Raw genomic sequence first — 14241 nt, forward strand, 5'->3', positions numbered from 1 at the left:
GGGTGGCAGGAGTTCGAGGTGACCACTTGAAGGCCATCCCACAGTGGAGACCATGGGAGGGCAGGTCCTGGGGCCAGGTGCTGGTGAGGAGCCTGGCGGATGGCCAGAGGGACGGATTCTGCAAGAGGACAGGTGCCAGTCCAGGGCGCCCTCCCAGGAGACTAACATATTTCTGATTTATCCATCCTAATGCCTAGCTGGACCCTTACCAGCCTCTGTACCTGCCTGCCCCTTCCTGTATGAATCCCCTCCTTTGTAGGCTCCATTCCCTGGGGTCTTTCCAGCTTGGCCAGCCTGTCCCCGCCTCTGGGGCCCTGCTTAGGGGCAATGTTCCCCCCCCCCGACCCCAGGACTGGGCCTCCTATCACCTGCCTGGGGACGGAGGTTGACAATCACCTTGGTGATCTTTTATCTAGCATCTACTGTGTGCCACGTTCTGTGCTGTGAGCTCTGTGGATGGAGTCAGGGTAGATACTGACACTGGATACTGTTTCTAGCACTTCCGTAAGCTCTTGAGTAAATACTAAACAGGTGGGACTCAGCTAAGGCACAGATTATGCATGCAAAATGAGCGACTGCTTTAGGGAAGAGAAACTTCAAAAAATTTACATCTGCCTTTCTAATAGTACACAGTAATGATGGAATGTGCTATCGTAATTTATAGGATTTTCTTACATTTCTAAAGTATCCCAAATTGTCTCCATGAAAGGATTTAAGGTATTTTATTGCTTTTTTTTTTTTGCAAATTTTTATTGTGGTAAAATACATATAACATAAAATTTACCATCTTAACTATTTTAAAGTTTGCAGTTCAGTGGTATTAACTATATTCATAATCATGTGCAACCATCACCACCCGCCATCTCCATAGCTCGTTCCGTTTTGTAGAACTGAAACTGTCTATAATTAAACCTTTAGCTCCCCATTCTCCCCTGCCCCCAGCCCTTGGTAACAAGTCTACTTCCTGTCTCTGAATTTGACCACCCTCAGTAGCTCATATAAGTGGAATCATACCGTGTTTGTCTTTCTGTGACTGCCTTATTTCATTTAGCATAATGTCCTCCAGGTTCATCCATGTTGGAGCCAATTGCAGAATTTCCTTCCTTTTCCAACTGAACAATATTCCATTGTGTGTCCCTGTCATATTTTGTTCGTTTGTTCACCTGTTGTCAGACACGCGGGTTGCTTCCACGTTCTAGCTATTGCTTCCAGTTCTTGTGGGCATGTACCCAGATGTGGGATTGCTGGATCGGACTGCAATTCTAGTTTTAATATTTTGAGGAACCACCATGCTATTTTCCACTGTGGCTCTGTCATTTTACGTGCCCACCAGCAGCGCACAGGGTTCTGATTTCTCCACCTCCTCATCAACTCTTATTTTGTTTTTTTTTTATAGTAGCCATCCTAATGGGTGTGAGGAGGTATCTCCCTGGAGTTTTGATTTGCTTTTCTCTAGTGATTAGTGATCTTCACTGTGCTTACTGGCCATTTGTATATTTCTTTTTCTTAAATGTATTTGGCAACCACAGTTTGTCTTAAAAGATTCTATTTATTTGAAATAGAGCGAGAGGGCATGAGAGAGGGGCAGAGGGAGAGGGAGAAGCAGGCTCTCCACTGAGCAGGGAGCCCGACGTGGGGCTCGATCCCAGGACGCTGGGATCACGACCTGAGCCGAAGGCAGACGCTTAATGGACTGAGTGACCCAGGCGCCCCCATTTGTATATTTCTTAAGAGAAATGTCTATTCAAGTCTTTTGCCCATTTTTGAATTGTTTTTGTTGTGGTGGTGGGGGTTGAGTTTTAGGAGTCTTTATATATTCTGGATAGGAATCCTTTATCAGATATATGATTTGCAAATATTTTCTCCCATTCTGTGGGTTGCCTTTTTACTTTGTTTACTTATCATTTTTGGAGGCACAACATGGAATAGACATGTGATAACTGGAAAAAGTGAGGTCCAGAGAGGGTGTGTGTCCTAATACCACACAGTCGATGGTCTGTGTGATGAAACACTCTGTGGTGGACAAGGTGGGACTTCTCATCCCCCACCTCATCTGATACAAGAGCCACAATCTTGTTCCGTTGTACAGAGGGGGACACCGAGGCCCTGGGCGGGCTGGGCCTTGCCCACGGTCACAGCTGGGTCAGGGCGGAGCGTGACCTGAAGCCAGGGCGATGGCTTACGTACAGGCGTGAGACTGCCTAGCTTTAGCTCCTGGTGCAGCATCTGTGAGCTGTGACCTCTGGCGAGGTTTTGCTCGGAGACTTCACTGTCCCCATCTGTGACATGGGGCCTCGTGGGGCTATTGTGAGGGGGCCTGGACACTCGGGACATGGTGGAGAATTGCTAACCGTGGCCTCAGACATCACATGTTAGCCCACCCTCACTCTTTGGAGCCAAAAGACACTCAGACTTGGGCTGAGCTGTGAAGAATAAACTTTAATCTCTCTTGGGGTAGGGGCTCTAGTTCGACTGCTCTCTAGGGCATTCTAGGTGGGGTCACAGAGCCGTGCACACGCACTCGGTACAGGCAAGTGAAGCGTGGGTTCCCCCAGTTGCTCGATATCTTCACCTTGACAGCCCCAAAAGCTCGGACAGGCTGGTTCTGCAAGAGACTCACAGACATGGAGCCATTGGCTTCCACTCTGCCTTTCCAGAAGGGTGTTTGGGAGTAGAAAGGAAGCCTCCCATTTCACAGGTGGGAAAACTGAGGCTCAGATAGGAGAATGGACTGTCCTGAAGCCACACAAGAAATTGATACTCAGGGGCTGGGATGGAAGGTGCTGAGGCCAGAAGGACGGATATACTGTGATTGAGAAAGTGTCCCAGCCTTGGGGCCCTGGTACATATGGCTGTGGGACCCCAGGGCAAATCACTGCCCCCCCCTTGGGGCTTCAGTTTCCCCCCTCTGTAAGATGGGAGGGTTAATATCTGCTTCCCAGGTTTGCTGTGGGCATGAAACAAGATCCTGGAGCTAGCTGGCCTGCCACTTGGTAGACGTTCAGTGAGTGCTGCCTCCTCCCCTTTTTGCCCCCCGAGAAGGGATGGAGCCCAGTGCAAAAGCTGGGGCCTTGGCCTTTGAGATCTCACTGGATGCTTTGAACCTCCCAGGGAATTACAAAGGGGAACCTGAGGCCTAGAGAGGAAGGGAATGGCCCAAGATCACGCAGATTTGTGGGGTCGGGGTTTGGGTCAGTGTCAGCCTGAGTCTCAAGGCCATTCTACCAGCTACCCCTCGTGTCCCGCTTCTGTTCCCAACTTCCGCCCCTTCAGGTCTCCATTGGGTCAGGAGCTGATAACGGGGTCTCCCAGGATGGAGACGCTAAGTTGGAAGCCAGCAACCGTGGCCCAGCAGGCCCCTCCTGTTTCACATCTGCTGTCCCTGGAGGAACTGCAGCAGGTGGACTCCGGGGCAGGTCAGGGGAACGATGTATTGCTAGAAGCTGGATGGATCTCCTCGGGGTCCCACTTTTTGCCCTGGGCAGTGGCTCCATGCTCTGAGCCTCAGTTTCCTCACTTGTCAAGTGGGCTAGTGACAGTTTTACACACCCGAGGCTACTGGGGGGACGAAATGGGGTTCCCTGGGGAAAGCCCTGCACATGATGTACATTCAGTATGTGCTCCACATGGGCAGCTTTTCTCCGGTACCTGGAGCTGGAACATCTGAATGATGTTTTCCGGCTGAAACTGAAATGCCCCCAGGAACACCTCCTCCCTGGGAGAGCCTTCCATGCCCTGTAGAATCAGAACCAAGGAGAAAGTATCAGGTATGGGTAGAGCCTTCAGAGGGTGCTGCCCCTCTCCAGCTGAGACTTGCATACCTCCCGGCATGGGGAACTCCCTACCTCTTTGGGCATCATTCCACTGCAGCACAGAATAATGGATAAGAAAGAGCACTCGACTGGGAATCAAAAGCCTGAGGGTCCTCTTCTAACTCCGTCACGGACTTGTAGGATTTGGGTGTTACCCTGACCCTTTTCTGGACCTCAGTTTCCTTGTCAATGGTCTCTGAAGACCAAACTGGGCTCTGAAAAGCTTGGCTTGAAATAAAGTAGCTGCTTATCTCCCATCCTCAAAGGCTGTGATCAGCTCCGAACCTAGTCACCCTCAGCCTTGACAAAGCCTCAGCCAACCCCTCTAGCCTGGTGGGTTGTGCAGACGGAGTGCCCAGAGTCCCACCATATGAGGCTGTCCCCTTAGCCAAGCCTTGCTCCCTGCTGGGGCATGCTCACGTAAATGACGAAGTCCTTGGGAGCAGTGTCCAGGCTGCCCGACAGTGAGATGGTCTTGGGGATGTGCTGCAGTGTCAGGTTGGACAGGTAGACCTTCTGGGCCAGTCGGATGGTCACCTGACCTCGGTCCCCGGAGAAGGCCCAGCAGTTGCCAGGCGTCATGTTGGGCTGGAAGGGGCAGGTGCAATGGGGGCCATGCTGGGTGGGTGGGTGAAGGTGAATTCCTCGTCCCACCCTGGCTCACCTAGATCTCTTTGCTTCCTGGATGAGCCAGATCCTTCCATCTACAAAGCTTAGGTCAAGCGCCACCAACTCCAGGAAGCTCCCCTGACTGCCGGCAGCAAGAATGAGCCTTCCGCTCAGCCCGGCACAGGGAGGACAGGAGCCTGCTTGGGGCCGTGAGGGTTCCTTGACCCTCAAGTCTTGAGGCGTGGGTGGCGGGCCCCTTCCAGTGCTGAAGCAGGCTGTCCCTTCCCTGCCCCTGCCCCATCTCTGTCTCGTGTTCCTACCTCTCCCCCTACCCCAGGGACCCACTCCCTTTGCGCACACCCCCAGTGTCCACTTCCAGGTCCTGCTCCCAGAACCCTGACCACACCCCTGCCACCCTCTCCTCGTCCCCCCAGCACCCCTGCCTCGAGGATCACGTCCGGGGGCTGCGCATAGTTCCACAGCCGGATCCAGTTCCAGTAGGAGCGAGCCTTGTCGTGGTTGTACGTGGCTGACGTTTGCTCAAAGTCGATGGAGGCCCCTGTATGGGAGGGAGGGTCTGGTTGGGCGCTGACTGTGCGCCAGGCGAGCGCTTTGGGTGAGTCACTGGCCCTCCCTGGACTCCAGTGTTCTCTGGGAAATGGGAGTAAGAAGAGCAGCAACAATAGGAATGCTAACATTCACCTCCTGGGGTTGCTGTGAGGAGCAAAGGAGTCCTTCCCTCAGAGCCTCATTGATGACAGCCTCCTCATTATTCCGATGGCTATTGTTAGGCCTATTGTACAGAGGAGGGCACTCCTGCCCTGAGAGCTTAAGCCAATGCCCTCTGACCCCACATGCCCTTGGGTCTGGGCCCGTCCACCCTGCCCGCCCTGCCTCGCCTCCTTCCGCCTGCCCCCCACCCCGCGTGCTCCTGCTGCGTCCCCACAGGGGTACCTTCACTGGGGCTCCCCTGGGTCGGGAATACTTTTCTCTCCTGGCCAGGTCTCAACTCAAACGTCCTCCCGCACCCCCCTCTGCCTGGGTCCCCTCTCTCCCAGCCACCTGCTCTGGTTTTCCACAGCACTGATTCCCACCTGCAATTGTTCTCCCTGACGTGGGGCAGGTGCGGCTCAGCTGGCCTCTGGGTCTGGAGGATGGTGGGTGGGTAGAGGGGTCATGGGGGGCCTTCTCTCCCTGCCTCAGGCCCCCCTTTTGAGACAAAAGAAAATTGTAACAAGAGAACCATCTGTGGGGGCAGAGGTTAGCTCTGACCATGAACTTCCTGGCGGCAGAGAGTGCACCAGACCAGAACTGAAATCCATCCTCTGAAGAGTTTCTGGGGAAACTTGATGCGGGCAGATTGTTGCGGTGTGGGGGGTGGGGGGTGAGGGGGAGTCACTTACCTATAGATTTTAGGGCAAAGTCTGGCTTTTCAATAAAATCTCCTTGTATCATCTTCATTATTTTCTGGGCAATTTTTTCCTGAGGAGGCAGAAAACACAGGCTGTGTGCTGATGTGTTCTGTCAGGTCACGTCCACACGTGTGTTCACACCAAGTGACAGGTGACTGCAGGAACTCTCTTGTCCTTAACTGTTTACCCCTGCCTGTGGAGACCGTGGCTGGTCCTGGCACAAGACCACCCAGTCACCCCATGGTGAGGAGGCCCAGGTGACACAGAGCCATACCTACCCCCCTCCCCACTGGGTTTCCTCAGTGCTTCCACGTGCACCATGACAGGGTGTCCCACTTGGGACAGGACTCTTAGTGAAGTGAAGAGGCAGGGGGTCTGGAGTCAGACAAACTTTTACTGCTGTGGGGCTTTGGGCTAGTTACCGCCCCTCTGAATCTTGGCCTTCTTTTGTTTTTTTTTGAAGATTTTATTTATGTATTTGATAGAGAGAGACAGCGAGAGAGGGAACACAAGCAGGGGGAGTGGGAGAGGGAGAAGCAGGCTTCCCACCGAGCAGGGAGCCCGATGTGGGGCTCGATCCCAGGACCCTGGGATCATGACCCGAGCCGAAGGCAGACGCTCAATGACTGAGCCACCCGGGCGCCCCTGATTCTTGGCCTTCTTGTCTGTACCATGGGGACGATAATCATGTCCCCCTCTGGCTGCTGTGCAGATTAGAGCCAGGGACTTGTACGACTACTGTGTGCCAGGACCGTCCTCAGTGTTACGTATGTTCACTCTTTTCCCCTCACATCAACCCTAGGAGGCATGTGCTATGATCACCCCTATTTTAAAGATAAGAATATTAAGGCACAAAAGGTAACGTGTGCAAGGTCACACAGCTGGTAAGAGGCAGAGCCAGGCAGTTTGGTTCCAGTGTTTGGGCTCTTAGCTACTACACTCTCCTGCCAGATAAAGACTGCAAAGCACTTAGCACAGTTGGTGCTCAGTAAATGCTGGCTGTTATTTTTATTAGACTCTTCAAAACTGTGGCAGATTGTATTTCCCCACAATGGCCATAACAAAGTCTCCTGTAACACACCTTTCTTTCAATATGACTTTGATACTCTGTCTGTTGAGAGGTGGGGCTAAAGTTCCCTCCCATCAGTCTGGGTGGGCCTGTGGCTCTGGCAGAGGTGATGCCGTGTGACTTCTGGGCTAAGCCTAAAAGGCGGTACAGCTCTACTTGGTTCTCTGGGGATGCTCACTCTTGGAAGCCAGCTACCATGCTGTGAGGAAGCCCACACAACACTGAGAACACATGTATGAGTGCTTTAGTCAACAGCCCTGAGTTCCCAGCTGATAACCAATATCAACTTCTAGACATGTGAGTGAAGATGCTTCCAGATGGGTCCAGATACAGTTGCCAAGTCACCCCAGCCTTCAAGTCTTCCCAGGTGAGGCCTCAGGCATTGTGGAGCAGTGACAAACCATCCCCACTGCATCCTATTTGAATCCCTGACCCACAGAATCTCTGAGCATAATAAAATGATTGTTTAGCACCACCAAGTTTTGGAGCAGTTTGCTGTGTGGCAGTAGTAACCAGACTAGCCACAGGGTTACAGGGCAGTGATTATAATTTGTTTTGTTGATGTGGAAACTCAGAAAGTTTGGTGACCTGCCTAAGCTCCAAAAGGTAAGAAAAGATATTGCATCCATGAAACAAGAATAGAAATCTATGAAAAGGAACACCCAGAGAGAAAAAAAGAAAATTCTTAGGAATTCAGAATATATTAACAAAAATGAAAAACCCAGTAGAAGTTTTGGTAGATAAAGCTGAGATTATGTTCTCAATTTCAGAACAAACAAAGAGAAGAAAACAGGGAGAGATGGAAGAAAACAGAGGATGAGTTCAGGAATTTAACATCCAAATAAAAGGAGCTTCAGAAATGAGAATAAAACAAATATGGCTGGGGGGAAAACACCCATTTAATCACATGAGTAAAGAACACTTTTTAGGACTAAAGGACATGAGTTTCCAGATCGTAATGGCCCCAATGGTAGCCAGCCGATAGGCAAATTATTATGACATTTAAGATGTAAGGTGAGATGTAGGGCCTCCAGGTAAGATGTAGTAAGTTACAGAGGATCAATGCTCTGACTAAAAACAACTAGGAAAGGCCATATAGTTTACTAAATCATATTTTAAAGCCACCACTAAGCTATGGGAGAAATGAGGACCACAGGGATTAAAATTATAGAGAGGAGAGAACCATTCTGAAATACGCTAACAATATTTTAATCCCTGGGGGCATTTGATAATTCTGGGCATGAGCTGAAGACGTGGGTTTAGGCTGAACAAGGGCTGCTACTGGTGAAAGAGAAAGCAGCAAAGATTTTAATAGTTACACAGGACTAAAAAGATAAAATTGGAGACTTGATGAGCCTCAAACCTGAACAGTTTTCCCCATAAGATGTTAACTGAAACCCAGAACTATGGAAGGGGCTAAAGAACTACCTTGAAAACTTCTGAAAGACAGAGTAAAACTTCCCAGTCTCACAACGCTTGGGAAACCAAGTCCCTTTCAGTGAGGGGACCTCAAAACAAAATAAGCAAGAGATTAAAGCCCTACAAAAATCTTCTTAGTATATAACAGAATCATTTGGAGGGCTTGTTGAAACACAGATGGTTGGCTTCCATCTTCAGTAGGTCTGAGGAGGGCCCATTGATTTGAATTTCTAATATTTTCCCGGGTAATGCTGATGCTGCTGATATGGGGGCCACACTCTGAAAACCACTCCCCTAGGAGGAGTGGTGAATCAATACTCAGAAGCTTTAGCTGCACCTGAGGGCACTAAACCAATTATGGGCACAATTAGAGGCTGAGAATCCAAGCTTGCCCCTGGCAGAGAAGGTTACCCCTGGGGTCAGAGATTTTGCATTGATGCAGGGCTGGAAGACAAAATTGGAGACTTGAGAAGCCTCAGACATACGGTCAGTCTTTCCCATCAAGACATCTACCAAAAGTTTGAAGCTGCATGGGCAGGACATTGAAGGGTTAAGCTGAAACCTCTGACTAAATCTTATACAAATTGCAATCCAGGTCTGAGTCAGCTCAATGAAGATCTACATAGAAGTGATCAGTGTATTCATCTTCCTTACAAAGAAAAGGGAGAACTCTCTCTAGTTGAAGTTATAATTATCTGGAGCATACAGTTCTTTTGTATACAATGTCCAGAAAAACACTAAAAAATTTCTGGACAGGAAGAGACAAGACCATATGACTGATACTCCAAAGAAAACCAGATAATAGAAAAAGACCATAGATGATCCAAATATTGGATTTAGCAGACAAGGATTTAAAAATAACTATGACAAAATGTTAAATAAAAGAAAAAATGGACAACATAGATGAGATGTTGGAGAATTTCACCACAGAATTAAAATTTATGAAAAAGAATCAAATGTATATTCTAGAACTAAACAAACAAAATCATTAGTGAACCTGAAGAAATGTGAATAGAAAACATCAAAAACTTAAGCACATAGAGAAAAAGAATGAAAATCAAACATACCAGGTAATAGCATAGGAATTATGTGGAACACACTCTAAAATTCTAGCATAGATGTAATTGGAGTCCCAGGAGAGGAGATAGATAACGGGAAGGAAACAATATTTTAAGAAATAATAGCTAAGGAATTAAAAAAACTATTGAAAAACATCAACCCATAGATCCAATAACCTCAGCAACCCCACCCCAAGCAAGTTAAATATAGAACATCAGAAATAAAAAGAACATCCTACAAACTCCCAGAGATAGGAAAAAAAAAAACCAAAAACAGATCATACTCAAAGGACCAATAATAACACTATTGTACTTCTCAAGAGCAACAGTATAACTAGAACATAATAGTGGAATTCTTTCAAAATTTTTAGGGGAAACTTTCCTATCTAGAATTCTATACCCAGCCCAACTATCAATCAAATGCAGGGGTAAAATAAAGATATTTTCAAATGTGCAAGTTCTAAGCAAATTAATAAGCCTCCTATTTCACTCTCTTCCAGGAAGTTGTTGGGGGATGTGCTCTAATAAAACTTGAGAAATAGGAAAAAAGGCATTAAACAGAGAAGTCAGATGTTTGGGAGCAGAATGGCCAGGATCTCACCTCGTCTGACATGGCTTCCATCAGCTGGAGCTTGGCGATGAGCTGGGTCATGTTACCTCGGAGGTCCTGGATTTCCCCAGTGTGATGCCGCACCTTCTCCTGGTACATTCTTACAAGGAAGGAGTTAAAACATGGACCAACTGATTTGTGATGCTGCTATTGTCACCCTCAGCTTCTACTTTTGTCAGTCAACCCACAAAGAATTAGCCTCAGATTTTCTCACTCTCCTGGGCCCATCTCTGGCCCTATCCAGCAGGTTCTTATCTCTAAAATATTACTCATGCTCTTCCTCTTAACTTGGAATATTTTTAAATTTAACTTACTTCTTCCAAATATTCCTGAGTATTTTGTTTGCAATTAAGGATGCTGCCACCAGGTGGTATCTTGTTGGTTAAAATTTCTACTCAGCTACCATTTGCTGAGTGCTAAACTGAGGCCAGGAATTATTCAGGACAGTTTACGTCTTCTTTAATATTGATAATTACCCAGAGCAAGGTGGGTGTTATGCCTCGTCTCATAAATGAGAAGTCAAAGGCCCAGAGAGGTGAAGTAACTTGCAAAAGTTTAACCATGTAGGAAGTATGGGAGCTGGGATTTAAACCTAGGTTGGTCTGACAGCAGAACCCACATTCTTAGCCAATACATCACAGGACCTAGATATAATTCTGGTTTTTAGGTGATAATAAGACTATTTAGCAGATTCTTCTTACCTCAAGCTCTGCAGTGGACTATTTATGCTGTCATCCTGGTAGGGCATTGAGGAAAGCAAGGGATCTTTTTCAGATGCCCTAATCTGGGTCCAATAGAACTCTATCCATCCATTCTCCCACAACCATAAATCCATCCATTCATCCACCTTCCCATTTACTCTTCCATCCATTCACTCACCTACCATCTATCCAAAATCCAATATACCTTCCATTTTAAATCCATTCATCCACATCCATCCACCCTTCCACCCATCCACCATCCCATCCAACCACCCTTGCCCACTCATCTACTCTTCCATTTATCCAACCTTCTTTACCCATCCACCCTCCTATCCATCTAACTTACCTTATATATTGACCCTTTCATCAATCCTTTCACTTTCCCATCTATCCAACCTCTCATCAACCATCCATCCATCCATCCATCCATTTACCCACCCGCATATCCCATCTGCCCTCTCATCTGTCCATTTTCTCATCCATCCAATCTTCCATTCATCTGTCCATCTATCCCCCCAGCCATTTCCCTACATCCCTGCATCCATCACTTCCATTGCCCAATCCACTCTCCCTCCATTCCACATTTCCTTCTGATCATCCAGTCAACCAACACTGATAGTGACAACCCTGTGCCCAGCCCTGAGGTGGACATCGCTGGAGTGAATCAGACCTGGCTCTGTCTTCAAGAGCTCCCAATACAGTTGGGAAAATAGTCATGATTACAGAAGATTGCATTCATGATTACAGAAAATTGTGGGAGGAAAGGGGAATGTCATCACCTCCACCTGTAATTTCTGAGGGAAGTGACATTTTAGCTGGATCTTGAAGTTATGAAGGAGTCTAAAAGGAGAGAAGAGGAGAGCTCCTCAGATCCCCTTTCTCTTTAGCCCTTCTGAGACTCTTTGCTGTCCTCTGATAGGGATCTCTGGCCACTGATTTCCTCCTCCTTTCTCCCCAGGAACCACAAAGCAAATGGTCTCATTTCATTTGCGCAGAACAAACTACCTTGCGTAGAGAGAAAATTGTGTTCCATCCTCACTCTCCCACTTTAGGAGGAAGATTTGGCAAAGGAAAGATAGGTAACCTCCGGGAGTGAGTGACAGGAGAGTCCTTCTGTAAGAAGAAGGATGATTGCATCTGGTCTTTTAAAGTCACATTTTGGTGGGAGAGATGGGTTCCAGGTGGGTGGCATGGCAGAGGCAGAGATTTGGGGCTGGGATGAGTCAGGAACTGATCAGGGTCCAGATGTGGTGAGAGTAGGAGAAGCTGATGGAGGCAACATTGCCTAGTTGGGGTGAGGTTAGTCAGTGGTGGGGCCTGAAGAGCACACACACTCACCTGCCAGACTTCCATTTTGGATGGTACGTGCATAGAAAACATCCAGAATCCTGTGGGGCCAGGAGAATGAGAATAAGCCATGTAAGATGAAAGGTTAAAAGTGTAAGCTCTGGCATTAAGGTATCTGGATTCAAATCCCAGCTTTGGCACTAACATTGTGCAACTTTGGAAGAACTTATTTAATCTCTCTATACCTAAATTTCCTCCTCTGTAAAATGGGAATAACAGTAATATCCACTTCACGATCAAATGATATCATATATGCAAAGTGTCTCACATAAACCAAATAATCCATGTCCCGTCTCCCTCCTCATTCCACTGGGGAGAATTGATGAAGAGAAGAAAATGAGATGGTCTTCCCTGCATATTATGATCTCTGTGCTGCCTGAAACCCTACCATTCAAGCCATTATTAAAAGTCTTTAAAACCTATTCATCGTTCATGATAAAACAATCAACAACTAGGAATAGAATGGAACTCCCTCAATCTGATAAAGCCCATTTATGAAAAACCCACAGCCAATAACATACTTAATGATAAAAGACTGGATGCTTTCTTCCTAAGATAAGGAACAAGACAAGTATGTCTACTCTTGCTATTTCCTTTTTTTTTTTTTAAGATTTTATTTATTTATTTGAGAGAGAGTGAGAGAGAGCACAAGCGGGGGAGAGGGAGAAGCAGGCTCCCTGCTTGGGGAGGGAGCCCAATGTGGGGCTCAATCCCAGGACCCTGGGATCATGAACTGAGCTGAAGGCAGATGCCTAACCAACTGAGCCACCGAGGTGCCCTTACTCTTGCTATTTCTATTTAACATTGTCCTGAAGGTTTTAGCCAGGTCCATTAGTCAAGAAAAAGAAATAAAAGGCAGATGACATAACCTTGCACACAGAATCCTAAAGTATCTAAGACTGGGTGTCTTGCCCAGTGTCAGAAGTGATAAATGAATTTAGCAAGGTTGCAGGATACAAGATCAGTATATGAAGATCAATTATATTTCTAAACACAAGCAATAAACAACCTGAAAATGAAATTAAGAAAACAATTCCATTTACAATAGCATCTCAAAAAATAAAATACTTGGAATAAATTTAAGAGAAGTCCAAACCTTGCACTCTGAAAAAACCAAAACATCATTGGAGGAAATTAAAGAAGACATAGGGATATATGTCAATAATGGAAAGACAACCCATGTTCATGGATTGGAAAACTTAATATTGTTAAGGTGACACTACTCCCCAAATTCATCTATGAATCAATGCAATCTCTCTCAAAATCCTAGTAGCCTTTTTTTAAGAAATGGAAAAATTGATCCTAAAATTCATTTGGAAATGTAAAGGACTATAACTGCCAAAATAATTTAAAAAGAACAAAGTTGGAGAACTCAAACTTCTGGATTTCAAAACTTACTACAAAGTTATAGCAATCAATCCAGGGTAGTACTGGCAAATAGCTAGACAGATAGATCGAGGGAATAAAATTAACAGTCCAGAAATAAACCCTCACATTTATGATCAATTGATTTTCAATAAAGATGCCAGACAATTCAATAAGGGAAAAAATAGTCTTTTCAATAAATGGAACAACTGGATATCTACATTCAAAAGAATGGAGTTAGACGCTTACCTCACACCATATGCAAAAATTAACTAAAAAATGGATCATAAACCTAAATGTAAGAGCTAAAACTATACAGATCTTGGAAGTAAAAGTGGGAGTAAATCTTTATGGCTTTAGGTTAGGCAATAGTTTCTTGCATCTGACATTAAAGCACATATATGACAAAAGAAAATATAGATAAATTGGACTTCATCAAAATTTAAAAAATTTGGGACACCTGGGTGGCTCAGTCAGTTAAGTGTCTGCCTTGGGGCTCAGGTCATGATCCTAGGGTGCTGGGATTGAGTCCCCCATTGGGCTCTCCAGGGGGGAGTCTGCTTCTTCCTCTTCCTCTCCTCTTCCTCAGCTTGTGTGCTCTTTCTCTCTCTCTCTCTCTCACATAAATAAAATCTTTTTTAAAAAATTTAAAAATTTGTGTCACAAAGGAAACCATCAAGAAAGTGAAAAGACAACCCACAGAATGGGAGAAAATACTTGCAAATTGTATCTCTGATAAGGGACTTGTATCCAGACTATATAAGAAACCCTTACAACTCAATAATAAAAAGACAAACCAATTTAAAAATGGGCCAAGATCTGAATAGACATTTCTCCAA

At 46.3% G+C, this 14241-nt stretch overlaps 1 protein-coding gene across 1 annotated transcript in view; it reads right to left on the reverse strand.

Annotated features, from left to right (window-relative positions):
- Nucleotides 1–2439: 2439 nt before the first annotated feature.
- The window catches only part of SUN5 (Sad1 and UNC84 domain containing 5), a 17711-nt gene continuing 5909 nt past the window's right edge, over nt 2440–14241 (reverse strand). The window contains 9 exon segments of the mRNA XM_081832280.1: nt 2440–2484; nt 2486–2605; nt 3649–3735; nt 4233–4400; nt 4865–4980; nt 5825–5903; nt 9981–10089; nt 10691–10725; nt 12029–12078. Coding sequence (XP_081688406.1) covers nt 2440–2484; nt 2486–2605; nt 3649–3735; nt 4233–4400; nt 4865–4980; nt 5825–5903; nt 9981–10089; nt 10691–10725; nt 12029–12078 — 809 coding nt within the window.

The sequence above is a fragment of the Leptonychotes weddellii genome, chromosome 10 (genome assembly GCF_054177405.1).
Source record: "Leptonychotes weddellii isolate Sample4059 chromosome 10, ASM5417740v2, whole genome shotgun sequence".
Taxonomy (NCBI): Eukaryota; Metazoa; Chordata; class Mammalia; order Carnivora; family Phocidae; genus Leptonychotes; species Leptonychotes weddellii.